Source organism: Mytilus edulis, chromosome 2 (assembly GCF_963676685.1).
Source record: "Mytilus edulis chromosome 2, xbMytEdul2.2, whole genome shotgun sequence".
In the NCBI taxonomy this organism is placed as follows: domain Eukaryota; kingdom Metazoa; phylum Mollusca; class Bivalvia; order Mytilida; family Mytilidae; genus Mytilus; species Mytilus edulis.
Genome location: NC_092345.1, coordinates 93,225,118 through 93,246,800, shown reverse-complemented (window position 1 = coordinate 93,246,800; position 21,683 = coordinate 93,225,118). Strand labels below are relative to the sequence as shown.

Here is a 21,683-nt window from a genome sequence, read left to right as displayed (position 1 = left end):
TAAGAACCAGAGACTATATAGTTCATAAATGTGGTGATGCTGTACGGTTAGAGAAAAGATGTCTACAAACCTACTTTATGTATGTATGATGACATATACCTGGATGTGACTCACGCATTTTACATGAGTAACACAGTGTGTGTAACTATAGAAGTACAGGACATTTTGATCATTTCGGAGAACCCAAATTTAACGCCAGTTTTAATGCGATTTGAACTGCTCAATCTTCGTTTTCAGTGAATTGTTGTGGTCTAGTATTCATATTTTCCGCTTATATCCGTAATTAAGAACTCTTTATTTCAGAAAACACTCATTAAACATAACCCTCAGATTGTTAATAAATTGATATGGATATTTTATATATTTGTTATCAGTATCACATTAGCCATTTGTTCTACAGTGAGTGAAGTTCAAAGTTAAAGCTCTTTTATATTTCACATGTTCATTTTACGAGTAAAAAAATAAAGATTGGCAACAACGCTTGCCTTCTGTGATTCACAACGCACGCAATACAATTACTTGTTATTCGGGATCCTTTATACGTATTTCTCCTGAGACGACGTACAAAGGGGATATAGACCACTTATCGGTACATGGACTATGAGCTAATATCCTCTTTGAATACCGAATAACAATTATAGCATACAGGATGTCCAGATTTCAACACTCATTACCGTTTCCCCCTTTAGGTAACCAATCAAATTACAGGATTAACCGAGATATATTTAATGCATGTATAATATACGAATTAATTACACCTTATGTAAGAATCCGGTGTTTTGATTGGTTAATAGCCAGTGTATTTTTCACCAATTTACTGTTATCAAATGAAAATCGTTCATTTTTAACGCCGACGGGGTATTTGCTAAAAGGATATGCCTTTTTTACCCTCTCTGCCGTGGTATTTGCCAAAAAATACTCTATCCGACTGGACGCTTGCAACGTCATGATCATCAATGCGTTTTAGTACATTAACATTCGGTGTAATTAAACAGATATATCATGTTATTGAGGGGTATTTGCGAAAAATACCAGTCTTGAGAATGAATTTCCCTCGCCTTACGGCTCGTGAAATTTAACATTCTCTCGACTGGTATTTTTCGCAAATACCCCTCCTTAACATGATATATCTGTTCAATATAGGATGGTGATCCTTAATAGGGCAATGCTTATTATGAAATACGCATGATGTATCTTTTATGAAAAATGACATATCCCTGTCTTAATATATATACCAGGCATGTTTTACATGATTTAATTCCTTATTTAATTAGAAAAAAAATACAAAGATTCATTAATTAAAATGTATATGTTATTTGTTTGAAATACAGGCGGAGTTAAAACAGTTTCCCTTTTATTTATAAGTTGCTTATTTGCGTATATACATTGTATAAACAACGCAAGAAGGAAATTACAATTATTCTATAATATTCAGCATAATAATGCACCAGCCTATCTTTGCAATTTAATTCCACCAACAATCCAAAGTACAGCTGTTTATCCATTACGTAATGGGAATGATTTAATATACCCTTTTTGTAGACTTTCATTAACCCAAGAGTCCTTCATACCTTCAACAATACGACTGTGGAATAACCTTAATGTGGTGACACGTAACATTGACTCTTTAGGTAAATTTAAAACCGAACTAAAAAATCTTAAATTAAATTCAAAAGCCCAAGTACCAAAACATTATGACTTTGGCAATCGTAAACTCAATATTATATTGACACAACTTAGGTGCTCAGCTTCTTTTTTGAACTATGATCTTAACAGAGTCAACATTATTTCAGATCCGTCTTGTAGTTGTGGTGCTAAGTTCGAAGATTCACGTCACTTCTTTTTTTATTGTCCTAAATATTCGAATATAAGAACCAAATTATTTAATAATCTAAATTGGTTACCAGACAACTCTCTACTAAATTTGAACACCTTAACCTCCGGCGATAAGTCTTTAACTAATGTTGAAAATGAAAGAATTATAAAGAATGTATATGAATTTATTAAAGAGTCTAAGAGGTTTCTAATTGTGTAATGTAACATATTATAAAGTGCAAATACATGCATATTGTGTATTACCACTCACATCACCACACACCACCTTTTCAGAGTTCAAATAATTTATATATATATACATAATGTATTGTTTGTATGCATGCTTTGTAAATATTCTAATGTTATAAATTGTTATGGGAGAAGACTTTATAAGTTTGATTAACTTGTGTCTCATCCCTTTTGCACATTTACGCAAATAAAATATGTTTAAACTATAAACAACGCATTTATTAATTTACGCAATATAAGAAAAAAGTTCTTCAAATTTTAATGTAATTAGAAGGCGTTTTAACATTTGTATTATTTCCTTATTTTGTTGTCATACTATTAGGACGAATCAATGGTTATCTATTCTAAGATAAATTGGAACTCTAATTGAAAATCAAGCTTTAAGGAATTATATTACAATTACGCTTACTACTTCAATGTAGTACATAACTTAAATGCAGAAACTACATGTATTTTCCTATTTTGAATCTATTTTCTTATTTTGAACATTTTTGTGTCTATACTTAAATTACGATGTCCAATTTGTCAGCCGTCATCACGTAAAAACGATGAATCTAAGATTCAACTTTATACATAACTAATATAGTACAATGCTGTTGATTAAAAATTACACCTCTCCAGACCCTTTTGTTTTCCACATAATTAGTATTGCCAATAATTAAGAAGTTCCGGGTCGAATCCGATACCGATACTAATAGTATATTCACCTGTTACCTATTACCTTATCTGTACGTTCCGCATCTGACAGGCACACCACCAAACGCTGTATTTAGGATTTTGGTAAATACACGGGTCTTAATCACAGGATTAACACTACTAAATTCAATCATTGTCACATTGTTCCAGATTTAATTATTTTAATCAGTATGACTTTCTAAGATGACAATACGAATAATAAAATCTGGAAATAAAATAAGGCGTATAGGTACAGCATGTACAGTTTTCAATTTGTTAGCCGGAATGACGTAACTGAACAGCGAATCAAATAATTCAACTTTATTTATAACTTATAAAGGACAATGCTGTTGATTAAAAAATACTCCTTTCCACGCCCTTTTGTTTTCCAAATAAAATTAATAAAATCTGGACTTAAAATAAGGCGTATAGGTACAGCATGTACAGTTTTCAATTTGTTAGCCGGAATGACGTAACTGAACAGCGAATCAAATAATTCAACTTTATTTATAACTCATAAAGGACAATGCTGTTGATTAAAAAATACTCCTTTCCACGCCCTTTTGTTTTCCAAATAAAATTAATAATACCAATAATTGATAAGTTCCAGGTCGACGGGTTCAAACAGAAAGATGTTGAAAGCAGAGACAACTGTGCATCTTATAATCGGCACGACTTTATCAGATGACAATGCCAATACTAAAATAATGCTTACGCATAGTTATATTCTTTAAGTCAGTCACAGACCCGCGATATAACGGGTGTGTTCTAGTATTATATAAAAGGTCTAGAAGTATTTACAAACATTGAAATCGCTTATTTCAAAAGCTGGAAATATAGTAAAATTTGTAAGGAGATCTGGTTAATCCAAAGGGAGATAGATCTAAGGTATATGATAAACTCTCAAGTAATAATGATACACTTTATTTCATCAATACTATAAACTGATGAATATATGCATTTTTCTATTTTCTTTAAATTATAGGTTTTAATTTATCAAACTATTTTACTAAAGTAATCGAAATGTAATCGAAAGTAATCGATGATAACATCATAATTTATGCTGTAATCGATTTAATTACGATTACATGTAATCGAAAATATGGTCGATTACAGATTACTGTCGATTACTTGAAAAAAATGTAATCAATTACAATCGATTATGATTACAGGTTACGATTACCCCATCCCTACTTCATACTATGCCATATGCTAGTGCTCGTTAAATAGCTTGTGAATCACCGCCTCTCCCTGGGTAATATTCATTTTCACCTTGCAATGTGTCCATACACTGGAGTTAGGCTCTCCTATGGAACCGTTATTTTATCGTATAAGTACGTTAATCCTGAATTTCATGACATATTAGCCACTGAACATTGAGTAACCACTATGCGCCTCTCTTCCAAGCATATTTACTGTTTAATCTTCATTATGACAATATATATGATGCAAAATTGTAGATTTATTTTCTTGATATACATTAAGGTGCTAATATGTGTATGCGTTGGCCCTTGAATTGGAAAACGGTATCGGTTTATTATCTCGGCATCTGTATACATATCTAGTGGGGTCGTACGGTCTCTACATATGGTTTCTCTAGGTAAGTGGTGTATAAAGAAAAAAATTGGCAATGCTGCAATCATTTTATAAATACTTAAGATAATCGTAAGAGTGGTCGTAAGTATTTCTTAGACACTTAATTGTGGATAGAGGCACTCTTATATTTACGATCAAAGTTGGTCGTAAGTTTTGACGTAAGTTCTTTTGTGAAATCGGTTTTTGACTTAAGACTTGACGTAAGTGTAATCTTAGACTTACGATGTTTTGTGAAATTGGCCCCTGGAATGCATGTATTTTTTTTATTAATACTTTAAAACGCAAACAGCAGGTTTGATTTTTAATAATGATATAGTGTTTGCTAATGAAAGCATTTGTGTTGCAAGCGAAAGCAAGTTGTGCTGTTTTAATGTAAATAATATTTTAAATATTTCAAATAGTGTTTTGGCTTTTGTTTTTTCAAGATCTTTTATTCAGGTTTTGGGGTTGGTTTGTAAAACATCAGAGAAAAATATAGATATTATTCTATTTACATGGAGAAAAAAATCAAAACATTCAGTCGAATGATACCGATCCGCGTCATCACTAAAACTGCACTGACTTTTGCCAATTCCACATTACTCAAAACCAAATACTTGAGTTTCTTACTTTCATTTGAATGAATGTAAAAAAATAATAATGTAATAAATTTAGTGCTGTATAAATTCTTGTATAGTTTCCTTATTTAAACTCTAAAGACCATAATTAATTAATAAGCTAAGTAGTTAAATTATGCATTCATCGATATTATTGTATGATTTATTCATTTATTCTCCTCTATCAAAACCGAAGAAATCTATAAATGAATATCAATTAATTGCATTCAGTTCAATTGAAATCCAAAAGTGCATTTTTTGAATGAATTTGAGATATTATATAATTTACCAGCAGAGATTGTCATACATTATGAATGGTGCATAACCCTATCATCGTAATTACATTGAAGATTAGCGATGAAATTGAACACAACACGCGACTTTGTCAATTTTTATTTATACCTTACAAAAAATTCATATTAAGGATTTTGAAAGTTCAATATGTTGAAGGAAGAACAGGTTAAGCAATATGTATATGATAATTAAAATTCATACTCTTATAAACTTCGAAATGAAAGTACATAGTTATTGACATGCTATTTGAGTATATGTCTCATACGTACATACAAATTAAACAGACTGCCGAACATTTTTCATTTTATGTTTTGGACTTATTACTAACATTTTTATGTTAGGTGTGAGACAATGCTCCGTGTTGAAGGCCATACTTAATTACCTATTATGGTTTACTTTTGCAAATTGTGACTTGGATGTAGAGTTGTATAACGTTGGCACTCTTACCACATGTTTTTATATCTATTTACTAAGTTACTTGGTGGGGTAAAAGTCATATGGATATTAAAGAGTTTAAAAGTATTTAAATATATACTGTTCTAAGTCTAAATTTTATGTTTAGTAGTTGTCGTTTGTTGATGTTGTTCATAAGTGTTTCTCGTTTCTCGTTTTTTATATAGATTAGACCATTGTTTTTCCCGTTTGAATGGTTTTACACTAGTAATTTTTGAGGTCCTTTATAGCTTGCTGTTCGGTGTGAGCCAAGGCTCCATGTTGAATACCGTGCTGTGACCTATACTGGTTTACTTTTATAAATTGTGACTTAGATGGAGAGTTGTCTCATTGCCACTCATACCACACCTTCTTATATCTATTTATTAAGTATTACTTACTTTTGCAGAAAAGCGCATCACCCATATGACATGACCTCGAACCTACGAGACCCCTGTTTGCTATATCCAATGAGAGATTATAAAAGAAGAAGGTTTGGTATGATTGCCAATGAGACAACTCTCAACAAGAGACCAAAATGAATCAGAAATTAACAAATATATGTCACAATGAGCAAAGCCCATGACGCATAGTCAGCTATAAAAGACCCCGAAATGACAATGTAAAACAATTTAAACGTGAAAACTAACGGCCTAATTTGTTTTAAAAAATGAACGAAAAACAAGTATGTAACACATAAACAAACGACAACCACTGAATTACAATATGTTTATATTTGCATACCTATTTGACAAAATTGTCATTGTTTTTGTCATGACAAAAACCGAAATGTGTCTATAAAAAAGAATTTAGTCAGTACAAAATTAAAGTTCTCATAAAATAAGTCTGTATCACATAGTTTTGTAAGACAAAAATGAGTTTGTTATAACAGAATTGAATTGTGTGTATATACAAAATTGATTTTGATTACAAAAAGTTCAAGTCCCATCCGGCGCCCCGTAATAAGCTGCAAGCACATATACTTAAGATGGGGTCACACATTCACGATTTTTACTGCCGTCCTTGACAGGATCATTCCCGATTAAAATTTATTAAAAGTCTGATCAAGATCCTATGAATCGTGGATGGAAATTCAAACTTCAATTAAAATTTGTAAAAAAAATAATTTAATCACGACAACAATCAGATATTGTTCAGGAAGCGTCGATATTCAATCGTTTCCAAGCGAATTTATCCCGATAATCCCGTTCTAAATCCGCTTCTTATCTGATTTGTATCTTTCGCCAGGTAAAATTCGACCGAGTCTGTCACGACTGCATCCCGATTCTACCGAATGTAATCCGACTGAGATTAGATAGTGACAAGACAGTGAACCGACGCTGACGGAAGTTATCCGTTCGAAAACTGTCGGCATACTCGGGATGATCAAGTTCTGTCGGAACGTAATCATATCACGGTCCGCTCTATCGCATTGCAAACGGCTTTGTCTGGTCTCAGTCGTATTTTATTCTGTAATTGTCGGGACTCTGACGTGGGTATCATTGACGAATTTAGAATTAATAACGGGACTGTTTCGGAACGGTTTCGGCAAAAACGGTTCGCAATCGACAAGATCTGGACGCAATCTGGACTCAATCGACAGAAAACAGCAATGAAAAATTTCTTCAGATCATTCCCGTTCCACAGGACACCGTCCCGAATACACAGAACATTGTTAGGAATTCGATCCAATACAGCAGAATCTGTCACGACATAGGCACGATTGTAATCCGACTAGACAAAATCGGCTGAGTTTCACCAAATGTTACGGGACGCACCTAACTCTCGGGGTGCTTTGTCGAACTATTCGGACCCTTCCCGACCAGTCTGAATCTGTTACGAACTAAAACGACTGCGTTCTGACAATAATAGGACATTCCAGATAATTGAGAATACTAATCCGACTTTTTCACTTTTCGTGTCGTATCGCTGTCTGATCTCAAACGGGAGCAATAATCGGCAATGTGTGAACCCCGCATTACTTGCATCATTGGCACTTCTATTATTTCTCTTATTTTTTCTAATTTTTTTTATTTTTTTTTTTTATTAAAATGAATTCGGTAAGTTGTAAAAGTGATTTGATTTTGATGATATTTAGTATTCGTCATGTTAACATTGTTTTACAAAATATAAAAAGAAGAGTACAAAGACAGTGTGTTGCAGGAGTCCTGGAAAATATTATTATTTTGTATATAGTATATCAAATTATTTCTAAATGAAATTTAAGTGTAATAAACGTATTCAAGCGATAAAATCATTACTTTATTGCAATTGTAATAAAAATTAAGAAATTCAACTTGCATTTCACTATTATGTTTTGTAATTATGTTAAACAGGTAAAGGTTTGTGTCACGAATCTAATACTTTCTACATGACAAAGCTTTTGGTAAACAACATAACATATAATGTGAAATTCAAGGGCGATGTACAATGGCATCATACTTACTAAGCGCAGTCAATATTTTCAACTTGAATTTTCAATAAGTAAATTAAATATTTCGACTAAGTTTTTAATTTTCAAAACTAAATATTTTTCATAATTAGTTATGGAAAAATTACTATTCGGAGTAATTAATCCTGATAAATATCGGTGTATTAGATTGCTGATAGAAATATACGGATTTAATCTTGACAGTATTTTCTATAATCTCTAGGTATAAATGCTAATTACCGTCTATGCATTTACAATGCAGTTTTAACTTTTAAGGGAGTATTCTCCATAACTGACATCAAGGTACAGTAAGTGTATGGAAGTTTTGATGTTAACATTATTGTTCTTAATTAGTCAATCTATGTAATATAAGGTTATCATGTCAATGATATACAGAGTCAAAGTAAGAAAATCGACGAAATGTTGTTCAACTAAACAAATTATGTTTTTGAAATGTCATAATAAGAACAAGAACTTGATATGAAGATAGAATACATATATCGAAAGGCCTTTGTAAGGTACAAACATGACGGGCAAGGTGCCAAGCGGGCTATGAAAATCACAAAGGTTCAAAGGCAAGCAGACAAACATCAGTTCTTAATATACTTCACATACAACTCTGTAGTAATATATTGCAGCACGAATCCCACTATAAAACGGAGTTTAATCAAGGAACAATTTAACTTACATTCGGAATTGCATGGAACCCAAATGGAGTGTGACGAGGTGCGTTGTAAAGTAAAAAATATAATCGCCAAAAAACTGAATTCCGAGGAAAATTCAAAAAGGAAAGTACTTAATCAAATGGCAAAAATCAAAATCTAAAACACATCAAATGAATGGACACCAACTGTGATATTCATATGTGTTTTCTTTACGAAAAATTAACCAGAAATATTGTTTTCTTTGATATTAGTTTTACCAATTGTATTAAGAAGTGTCCGGAATTGTTTGATTTAAAATTGTTGAAAAAAAAATGAGATTGCAACAGGATTGAATAAAATAAATATGATCTTCTTCACGTAACAAACGCCGATGGGATCTGAAGACAAGGTATTTATTATACAGTTTTCAAACAGTCGGGCTTAATTACTTTTTCTTGGGTAGCATTTAAACAAGATATTTTAATGACAAGAAGGTTATTGTAAATTAAGTTTCATCTATTTCATTTCAGATGTGAATCCATGGTATTTTAACAGAAAACTACTTGATCAATTGAATATTTTAAAGCAATATACATGGACGCAACTATGCAGCATTATGTAGCAAAATGAATGGTGCTTTTGTTTTTTTATTGGTATCAACATTTGTTATCTGGAAAGTGTCTGGACAATGTTCTGGTACTGCTGAAAGTAAGACTGTCGGATACACAACAGTTAAAGTGTCTCCACCAGGATATCCATCGCCTGGCTATGCTATGTATGTACTGTTTCTCCTAAATATAAATGATATCAGAATCAAATTATTAAAATTTCTCTGCTAGTTACCGAAGCTTCTAAGTAGACTTAAATATAATAATGTCTAGGAAAGTTAAACTAATAAATACAAAAAAGTGCAGTTTGTTTGACAAGTCTGTGATCATATAAAGAAAAATCACAAAAAAAACTGGACTCCGAAGAAATTTCAAAACGGAAAGTCTCTTATCAAACGGCAAAAGCTCAAACACATCAAACGAATGGACAACAGCTGTCATATTCCTGACTTGGTACTTCTAAAAGATTTCGTGTTGTGTAATGTTCTTTCAAAACCTTACACAGTTACATCAGATAACACATTCCTTTTTTCCTTTCTTTTATCATTCTTTTCTTCTTTATCTTCACTTTTATTTTCTCACAATTCTTCAGAATTTGTTTTAATTTAATTTCATACAATCTGCAAGAATTATAAAGATGACTTTATTTCAGCAAACAAAATATTTTTGATTTAGTGTTCACCCTACCTTTTATACCTTTTGATTTAAAAAAGAAAGAAAAGAAAAATAAAACTACTAAAAGGAAAAGAAAAGTAGATTAAATCGAAAAATAAATAATTAAATTCAGGTACTTTCACAATATAAGTTCATAACTTTTAAAAAATAGCTCCAACAAAGCTTTCTTCAGCTTCTTTTTATTTGTAGAAACTCGAACTGTGCTTGGTTAGGATCGACCTCTATATCTGGATCCGTCCTTCTGTTCAGAGTTACTGACATCACTTTAAGTTGTGCAGGAGACGCCATTAATGTTTATGATGGTAAGATATTTGTTTTTACACTTTTAAAACTTTTTAAGTGTATTATAAAAAAATCATACATCCATCAACATTCGAATTATTGTGAACCAAATATAATACTTGCATGCATAGGGTAATCTTATGCTCATACATGACATGTAGTAACTCTGGAAATGCTTTGGGGGTTGAAAATTGTGTTTTATACTAGATACAGTAAAGGTATAAATAATGATACTCTTACAATAAGTCATTAAGGTAGCACTACAGTCAGAATTTTCTGACTCCAACCAACAGTCTTTAACGATTAATTTCTCCAAAACTACTCAATGGATTTTTAAAACCTTTAGCTCATTATAAAGGTGAAATATTAATTCTTCTTAATATGTAGATAAATTAATTTTTGGTATGATTAATCTCAAAGTATAGCTCCTTAATTGCCAAAAAAGTGGTCATCCAACTTGGATGAAAATGACACATTCAGGTCAAATGGTAGTAAAAATTTGTTTTCATCCCTTTAATCAACCATACACTATAAACATAACCGTGTCTCAGATTTTTTATATACGCCTCCAGTAAGAAGATATATTGATTTAACTGCTGGGTACCAAACCTCATTTCACCTTTCATCTTTGGACAACTATAAATTCATTTAGAAACAAATCATCCAAAAACTGGGACACGGTATTGTAGAAAATACTGCTTTTAATCACATATATTAAAGTCAAACCAAAACGGGTACCAATGAAGTTTCTGATTTCATTTTTTGCTAACAATTCTCATGAAAAATTGTTCAGAGAAATGACCTAAAAACTGATTTTCCCCCTTAGAACCCCTATAAATGCATCATTAGTACAAAAGTTCCACTGAGAACACCCCAGGAGTGTTCTGACACCATTATTTTATCAATATAACCACACACTTTGTGTCTTTGATGCTCTAACACTTTAAATTTTGAATTATATGTGCACTAACCAACACTAACTTAGCATTTGGCGGGAGTTTGACGTCACAGATTTGACCAACATCTGTGATGTAGTAATTAAATATAGACAAAGCTCCGCCTCTATCCAGACAGTCTAAGATAAGAGAATAACAGGAATGACCAGCTGCATATAAACAATTTTTAATATCATTATATTCACTATAAAGAATGATTTCATTTGTATTTTAAAAAGAAATATACTATGAAATTAGCTAGAACATTAAAATTGTGCAATAAAAGACATGTTCCAAAAAAGATCAAGACCATCCCCTTGCTGAAAATAGACTGCCTCACATGATTCTTTAGTTTTATGGAATTTAAAAATTTCACATACACTTAAAATTGGTTTAAGTGCCTGAAACTCCTAACAAAAGACAGATTCGGAGACATATACTTCTTGTTTGTAGTAAGAACTATAAAAGTTTAAAGTTTGTTAGAGGCTTTCAAGATACTTTCACACTCTTATCCTTAAAAATACGGTATATAGTTTAGTTCATTTTGGTAAGATTTCTTCCCTTTAGATTTTCTCCTTTTTAATAACTTTCCCTTTTCTCTGTTCACTTCAAAGTTATATAAATTACTTGTGCTGCAATACACATGATACAATGAGATAAGATCACACTATTTATCTTGTGGTCAGTGATTAACAGCTGGACACTGGCATCAACAGATGATTGACATATTAGCCCCTCCTAAATGCCTATATATTTAGATTAATTACCATGTGCCTTTATTTACATAAGTTCATTATCAATTTACTCCCTGTTGTGATATGATAATGATTTTGGGATTTTTACAAACTGTGCAGAATAATACTTTAAGTTACTTTAAAATTATGTGATAAAAAAAATATCTTAAAAATATCACTGTTAGACTGTAGTGCTACCTTAATTGTGCTACAACCGGTACACAAGTCAATATATGATCGGCTAAATAGATATTCTGATTTAAACCCGATCGTAAATGACATCACTTCATATGTGCTACCAAAGCTTTAAATAAAAATATGGACTGATGCGTTGTTTCATTGATAAATGATCATGAATAAATATGGATCATACGCAGACTATCTGGTCCCTGAAATATCTGCTATTACAATGTCACCGGGGTGGACAAAAATAAAGAATTAAAATCAAGAAAAAGACTAAATTGAGCGAAAGAACGTATTTTGAGACAACTACATTGTATCCACCGAAGTTCAAATGAAAATGGTTTAAGCAATTATAGAAAACCGTGCTACATTCAAAATGAGAAAAAAGCCGTATAGTTGGCCAGAAAGGGCCATGACCTGAAAAATACGAAACAATTCAATTGAAAAAACAAACGGTCTGATGAAAAAGGAAATAATTTACCAAAAGCACATATGACAGATATGAATCAAAGACAACCACTGAAATAGAGGCTCCTGACTTTAGACATGCACATAAAAAATGTGCCAGTGTTAAAATTAGTTGAGCGTTTAACCTTTCCCTAGCCAGGGACAGTGATGTAATCGCCTAACACAAAACAAACTATCAAAAGTAGTTGGGACAGACTTAACTCACAAGATCGACACAAGACAGATGCAAAATCAAAAACAAACACACACCATACGTGGCAGAGTACTTTACCATTCCTCGTGCATAACAACCCTAACAACAAAAAATGACAGACGTGAGATACGCATAGCTATTGACAGATATTTCAAAGCAAAGACCAACCGATAAAATGTATTCAAGACTCAAAAATCAATCAGTAAACCAACCTAAAAAATGTAGGTAAAGAAATCATATACAGAGAAAACATGATCTTTTACAATGCCAAATGTAGATGTAGACAAATTGTAATACCGTGAAAGTACATATTTGTATAACAATAATGTTTTGTATAATTTTAATTTACTGATAACCAAATCAATATACATAACACTAATAAGTCTATCCTGATCGTATACCAATTTCCGGGTTCCGTCATCAACATCAACACACAACACAAAGATTTGCTATAGCGTTTAAAATAAGTTGTCTACAGGTATAGCCAAACTTCCAAACCAATTATTTGTATCAATGGAAGAATTTAGTAAAGGTTTTAAGTAATTTGTGGTAATGAAATTATTGGCTATTTTCTAGAAATCTATAGATTACGCTCATTGAAGTCCAAATCGTCACAAAAAACACCGGCATAGCGAACAAGTTCGAATGTAGAAACACCGCAATACGGTGTCAACTGAACATCACCTTCAAAAAAGGAAAGTTAATCATGGGAAAGAAAAATTGTCCCTTCTGTCGTAAATTCTTGTGTTGAATTTCTGGTGTAACACTGAAATAGCTAAATCTAGCTATTTAGTGTAGTGTAAATTTAGAAAAACTGTAAATTAGAGAAATAATTTGAAAATCTTACCGAAATTCCGAATTTGCTGGATGTACATGTTATCTTTAATTTACAAAGGCTCATTATATTGATCTGCTTCTTATGAACACAAAAAGTAGCTATTGAATTGAAGCAAATGTATACACAATACTCTTTTATTATCATAGAATCCAATTAGCTATTACTGACTTTGGATGTATGTCATGGGGAAGGGGATACAGTAATTGTACTCAGATATATTGTAATGTGCGTATTCTACGTGAATTGTTGTAAATATTTTGTTCGTTGTGAATAAAGTAAAATTACAACAAGACTGAACTCCGAGGAAACGGAAAGTCCCTAATCAAATTGCAAAATCAATAGCTCAAACTCATCAAACGAATGATAACAACTGTCATTAAACTGACTTGGTGCAGGTTTTTTCGTATGTCAAAATGGCGGATTGAACCTAGTTTTATAGCTAGCTAAACCTCTCAACTGTATGACAGTCGCATCAAATTTTATTATATTGACAACGATGCGTGAACAAAACAAACAGACATAATAGGTAAAAATGTTAAAAATAGGGATACAACAGTCAGCATTTTGTTATAATCTTAATCACTATAAAAAAAAATTAACAAAGAAGCACAAAAAGGCATAAATCAAATTAACCAACCTCATTCATTGCTTTTTTTATTTTTTTATTTTATTTATCACTGTTTAATCCACCCATGAAGGATAAATAAAATAAAGTACGGGGACCGAAGTCTTACCCTGACAGACACAAGGTTAGGTTAACATTTACTCTGAGGTAGAATCGAGCCTACATCAGTTGATGAGAATTTAAACGTCACACAGGTAGAGATATAAAATAAAGATGCAGTTTTGGAAAATTGTCCATCTTCTTAAATGTATTTTGTTTATTGCGTATGTTTACTTTTTAATCCGTTTCCCATTTTTAACTTATCCACTATATATTCTCTTTATTTTTTTTATATTTTATCAGGAACATCAACTTCTGGGACCCAAAAACACACAAATGAATGCTCATCAAGTTCTGGTGCAAGAACTCTTGGATATCAGACCGCTTCAACTGGAAGTGTTTACACGACCTTTACATCAGACTCAACTTCTTCAGCTTCTGAGCTAGGATTTCTTATGTATATGATCAGTGCTAATGATTTTTGTAAGTACAAACACAACTTTACATAATTTTCGCAAGGTTTTTTTAACAATTGACTTGCTTGCTTACATTCACCTTACTTTTTGTCAACAACTACTTTTTAATATTAACACTATATTTGAAGGGGTCAATTAGAAATTTCAGTGAAAACTTTTCAATTAATGTACTTAAATTGATAGTGCAAGAGCTGATTTTAGAGTTTTATAATGCATTGCTTGTTTTAAAACCCTGTTAAACTGTATGGGTTGCTTCCAGTAATTGTCAACAAATAATCGACGAAAATTAAAGTATCTGAAACAATCAAAAGTTCTTTTTTTATATAGCATGGAGCAAGTTTTAATAGGTATGAAAAAACAACGTGTATTTTTTTTTCAAAGCTGGAACAGGGTGTATATCAGCACAAAATTTGATTGCCACAAGTACAGAGCAGTATTTATCAAGTCCCAGCTTTCCGAGTACTTACCCACTGTATGTATCTTAACATATTTTCCTTTATATTTTAGTTCTTTGTATAAGATTGTGTTTGCGTTGTATTAAGGTTTACTTTTAAACGTTCATTGATTTTCTGCAATATACAGACAAATTGTGCTGAACAGGGGCATTTGCATATAGAAGTTATTTCATTATAAACTACAACTCATAATAACGCCTTACTAAAAGTAAAATAAAAAAATACTGAAATCCAAGGAAAATTCAAAAATGGAAAGTCCGTTGTCAAATGAAAAAATCAGAAGCTCAAAAATTAGACTAAATCTGGGTTTATAACTAGATCAATCTCTCAATTCTTCTAATGCACTCTCGTCGGATATAATAGAAATTGCATCTTCGGTGGCGCCTTTTATTCATAAACATTCAATATTGGTTTGTTTTTCTTTTTATATTTTACGAAATGTCTTTGCATCCAAACCTTTTCTTTTTCACACTAGCAGAGTTATACCAATGATTGAGTATGCTATTTTATTCTGTTTCCGTTGCTGACGCGATGATACGAAGAATAATCATTGCATCTGAACTTAAGCGTGATATTTGTTTTCGTAATTTCAGAAACAAAGATTGCACATGGGATATCACAACAACAGATTCAAACGCCAATGTTATTTTGAAGATATTATTTATGGATATTGAAAATGAAGCATCGTGTGGGTATGATTACATAGCAATAACTGAATCGGGTATGTGTTTGATTATTTTGCTTAAAACAAGAACATAATCTTTGAAAAAAGAGACACACTAACACAAGAGACATTAAGCTCAATAAAAGCAAAAGGGAAAATTTGTCTATTTTTAATCTCCACCCACATTGCACATAAAGAAAAAAATCAATGATGTATCCGTCAACAGCCAGGTTGCAAATTTCGTAATTGACCATATTATTGAAGATACATTTTGTATAAAATGTTCACTTAGGAGGGACATACATTTTTACTGACAATGACAAAACCTCAGAAAGAGCCTTTTATTTTGGCGAAATGTGTGTGAACATGTAGTCTTTAAACACATTTGTATTGCATTTTTTTTTATATCACTATATATTTTTGTTTAAAAGTCGCTTATTACGCCTATATACCTCTAATCATGGTTTGCATGAGCAGGTAATATTGTTCGGTATAGCGGAACAAGTATATAATTGTCAAAGAAAACGACCTATACCAAACGTGTTTAAAAACAGAATGCAATTAGTGACTGGCAAATAAACTATTGAAAAATGAAAATGCACTAAGTCCCTGACATTTCCGGACGTGTCGTTGTTTCTTCTTGTTAACATCTTGTACTATTCATTTTATGATGATACAAATAAAATTAGCAATTAATTTACTTAAACAATTTGTAATATAAAGCACTGTATTAACTGTATATTCTCGATGCGCTAAAATGAGTATTTCTTTTACATGTTTTATTAATGTTAACTGCATTAACAAATAAGTGTTGGCCTTGTTTGTGTTTTATTTTTGTTAAAATGCATGTAATGAGATATTAGTGAGTTAGATCCAAATGTAAAAACGCGCGTCTGGCGTAACAAATTATAATAGATATAGGAAGATGTGGTGTGAGTGCCAATGAGACAACTCTCCATACAAATAACAATTTAAAAAGTAAACCATTATAGGTTAAAGTACGGCCTTTAACACGGAGCCTTGGCTCACACCGAACAACAAGCTATAAAGGGCCCCAAAATTACTAGTGTAAAACCATTCAAACGGGAAAACCAACGGTCTAATCTATATAAACAAAACGAGAAACGAGAAACACGTATATATTACATAAACAAACGACAACTACTGTACATCAGATTCCTGACTTAGGACAAGTGCAAACATTTGCAGCGGGATTAAACGTTTTAATGGATCCAAACCTTCTCCCTTTTTCTGAAACAATAGCATAACATCACAACAAAGAAAAACATACGATAAAATATCAATTGGCAGACTTAACTCAATCAAAAAACCTATGATTAAACAATGAACGAATAAATTTGATCTGCGATATCTGAATACAAATGCACAGTTAATTAAATATTAGAGACAAACATTCATGACCAAAAAGCTAACAAACAAATTCAAACACAGGACATGACTGAGAAATATTTAACCAATCAATGTTCACTTTAGAAAAAAACCGAAATCTTGAAGTTTATACAAATGTTGTAAGAATAAGTGAAAAATTGAAGATATTACAAATAATCAAAGCTGGTGTACAGACAAGATCCATATAAATAAAAAAAAACAAAAAAGCATTATAAACAGTATCAACAGGTCGAATTAACAAGAAAATAAGCTTGGCTTTTTTGCATTTCGAAATGTATTATTGTATTGTTTATTTGTGTATTTCTCTGTCCTGAATGTTCTTAGACATAGGAAGATATTTATTCCTACTTATTCCTATTTATTCTAACTGTAGTCCTGTCATGTAATATTGTCCTTTTAGTGTTATATTTAACATTGCCATAAAAGCGCGAGGTTTGGCTAGCCACAAATCAAGGTTAAACTCACCATTTGTTTTTAAAATGTCCTGTACCAAGTCAAGAAAATGGCAGTTGTTATCTTATATTTCGTATATGTTTGTGTTACATTCTCGTTTGTTTTTTTTTGTTGCACTTAAGTGGTTCAGTTGTTTCGTTTCCTCTTGAAGTTGATGTGTTTCCCTCAATCTTAGTTTTTAATTCGAATTTGTTTTCTCCTAATCGATTTATGACTTTCGGACAGCGGTATACTACTGTTGCCTTTATTTGTCCATTAGGGCGACCTAAGTTTACCGATGTTAAAATCTCATATAATTCAACGAAATTGTGTGAATCGCGTGCACCACTTCAAAAGGAGCGAAACCGAATGGGTCGACAGGATAAGTGTCTCCTGGGGAAAATGTAACATTCGGGAATATCTCATCGGTAAGATTACAGATTAAACGACTTTTCTACTATCTTAGATCTAAGACCGCGAAAGCATGTCGCCAGTGAGTTAAGACAAAGAAACATTTAACCGGGTTTGTAACTACATGATCAACACGACGGGTGCAACATGTGAAGCAGGATCTGTTTACCCTTCCGAAGCACCTGATATCACCCAAAGTTTTTGGTGGGATTCGTGTTGCTTAGTTTTTAATTTTCTATGTTGTTTCTTGTGTAATATTATTTGTCTGTTTGTCTTTTTTATTTTTTTAGCCATGGTGGCATGATGGCATCATACAAGTAATTACTTGTACAAAATGTATGTTTGTACAGGTAATAACGTGTACAATGTAATAACATGTACACGAAATATACAGTAATTTAAAAGTAAACGATTAGAACAGCAAGAGCAATCTTGAAATGACGATTTTTTTATGTCATGGTATACAAAAAATATATAAATGATTGTCTTTCCGGAATGAGAGAGAATATTTTTGTTTGCCGAATCAAATGCCAAAAGCGGTTAGCCGGCTGACTTAAAACAGACTGTAAATAAAGCAATCGCATTTCAATATCAAGCATTTGTACGATTTCGAAACATTTTTGTGTCTAAAGCGTAGCTCAAGTCCTTAAAATTTAAGATTTGTTCGTATGCATTAAAACAAATTATGTTCACATAGGCAGATGCTATGATGGTCCTTAAATTTTTGTTTTGTTAAGATGTCAAAATTTTGTCTAAATCAGGATCAACAACAATAAAACTCTGCACGCAAGATTTGTGGGAACCTACTCACACATATACTAGTTCAGGAAACAGTTTTCATATTGAATTCAAGTCTGATGATGCAAGTGCAAAGAGAGGATTTTTGTTATCATATGTTCAATCAGGTACGTTTTTCTTTATTTAATAAATTGATAAATTTTAAGAAGCATTAAGGGTACTATCAAAGCAGTCTGATACTTTGTGTGTGATGGACATAAAACTAAAAGCCTGAGAGATAATCCTGTAAACATCATCTATTGCATCCATATTTCATTATGCAAATAACAAAGATAAAGGTATTTTGATAAGTGTCATATATTTTGATACTCCATATTGATTTAGATGTTTATTATTCCCAAGTTGTTTCTCACTGAGAGAATTATGAAGTAGACGAGCATACGTACAATGTATAAACGCGTTAATAAATCATATCCAAGTACTAGTAGAACTTTACACTCAACATTTAACATGAATTAAAGAAAAGCACTTGTGTTTTTCCTTGATTTTGGTTTGTGAGCTATTAAACAGCGGTATATACAATTGGCTTTCTTTATTAACTGTCGTGCAAAATGTCAAAAAAATATTTCGAGTGGTCACATCAGCTACGACATGTTCACGATGGTTCCACGATAGGTACAAGACAGAAAAAAAAGAATTGTAATTGTACTGTCGTGGATTTGTCGCAGGTTGGTTGTGTGACAGTCGTGCGACAGTCGCGCGATAATCGTACGACAATCGGAAGTTGTGTGGGGCTATTTTCAGGTTTTCATGTCATGGGATGCGCGTGTCACTGTCGTGTCACTGTCATGTCACTGTCGTATGACTGTTGTGCCATTGTGATGCGACTCTCAGAGAAAGCTCTTGAAATATGCCAGGCTCCATCTGTATGAATCCAACGAAATCACCGGCAGATTCTCGCTCTAACTCTTGCATTAGTGTACTATACTGCCCAAACATCAGGCGCCGTTCGATTCATGGCTTACCAACCAACGTCAGGCGTTTCGCAGGTTCCTTTACTGTTCACAGGCTCGAATCAACCCTTCCGAACCATATTTTGGCCTTGTTGGAGTCCGGGAATGCGCCTATTCAGCAGGGCCAATCATAATCGTTCTGATGTTAAACGGTAGACGGTAAGTTTTTCTAAACATTCCTTCCCGCCGAATTGTATTCATCTAAAAAAAAAAACGAAAATATGTTGTCCGACGAACGTACCACTGTCGTACGACAGACGATCAATGTTGTGCGAGCATCGTACGAGATTTGGTATTCATGAGACAATCGTGCGACTGTATCACGAGTGTCTTGTGACAGTCGTGTGACGATTTTTTGATTAAAATGGTTTATGTTGATACTCACGACAATGTGTTTATCGCACGACAATCGCACGACGGTTGTAAGACATTTCCACGACAGCCACAAGACAGTGACACGACAAAAAAATCGTAGAGCAAAAAAGATGCATGTCCAATTTTCGTCCCACGACACACGACAGCGACACGATGCTCAAAATATCGTGGGACTGTCGTGCGATTGTCATACGACGAACACAGATGACCCGCGATTTGACAAAATTTCACGTCGTGGCGCTGCATAGATGTGTCGTGGGTTCGTTGTGACCAGGGCTATAAGGCCTGGTAATTTTCGATTATCTGATTTTCTGTTTATTGATACGCTAAAATATTAATTGCAAGTTGTAATTTAAAGTTTGCGCATACTGCTTTTTGATCATATCAATATGATGGAAATCTGATAACTTATTAGTCTAAGATTTTATCACGTAGTTGTGGGGACATTTGTTCCATTGAACATATGTTATACAATCGTAATTAAGCAGACATACTCACATTACAATGGACCATAAGCTTCTATGTAGTCCTTATTGGGCTTGGTATTGTGTATATAGGGTACTTGTGATCTCAATTGGGTCCTATATCCAAACTTGTCAAATATAATGACATCGGTAATAAACGAATTTATACCAAAACAAGCATATTTGACATTAAAAGCATTGATATAAAATTCTATAAAGAGCTGGGCATATTATAAACTTATCTGTTCCTATTTTCTGCATGTTGAGGTTGTAAAGTATAAGCTGCAAGTCACAATTCTGAAGATTTTCGTCGAGTGAGCGCAGTGAACCAGATAAAACAAAGTCAAAAATATTAACCTTGCTACGCACACTTGTAGAAATATAGTAATATCATATGACAAGTTATTTATTGAAAGCATATAATAAGACATATATTAAATAGTTATCAAAAGTACCAGGATTATAATTTTATACGCCAGACGCGCGTTTCGTCTACATAAGACTCATCAGTGACGCTCAGATCAAAATAGTCAAAAAGCCAAATCAATACAAAGTTGAAGAGCATTGAGGCCGTGTAAGGTTGAAATTTTCATTTTTCTGTTTTAATTTGTTTCAGAGACTTCAACAGCTCAGTCATCTGGACAATCAGATTCAATAGTTGGACTTGTATGTGGAGTACTTGCAGCATTTTTACTGGTAGCCACTGCAGTAGTGGTTGCTATTCTTTTATACAAGAAATACACTAAACAGCAAAAAATACATGATAATAAAATACGACCTACGTTATCATCCAATGATCAGTATGATAATAATAAAAATGTCTCGTATACTGATAGCATAATTTTTGCCTTACCAGAGTGTACTAAATTTATGTCTCAAAAAGCTGTTTTTTCAGATCAAAATAGTCAAAAAGCCAAATCAATACAAAGTTGA

At 32.5% G+C, this 21,683-nt stretch overlaps 1 protein-coding gene across 1 annotated transcript in view; it reads left to right on the top strand.

The window, feature by feature from the left end:
• LOC139511085 (embryonic protein UVS.2-like) overlaps positions 1-21,683 on the top strand; it is a 53,348-nt gene extending 31,665 nt beyond the window's left edge. The window contains exons 2-8 of the mRNA XM_071297657.1: positions 9,263-9,507; positions 10,205-10,317; positions 14,616-14,795; positions 15,170-15,260; positions 15,837-15,964; positions 18,922-19,065; positions 21,367-21,683. Coding sequence (XP_071153758.1) covers positions 9,359-9,507; positions 10,205-10,317; positions 14,616-14,795; positions 15,170-15,260; positions 15,837-15,964; positions 18,922-19,065; positions 21,367-21,683 — 1,122 coding nt within the window. The 5' untranslated portion in view covers positions 9,263-9,358. The remainder of the gene's footprint in view (positions 1-9,262; positions 9,508-10,204; positions 10,318-14,615; positions 14,796-15,169; positions 15,261-15,836; positions 15,965-18,921; positions 19,066-21,366) is intronic.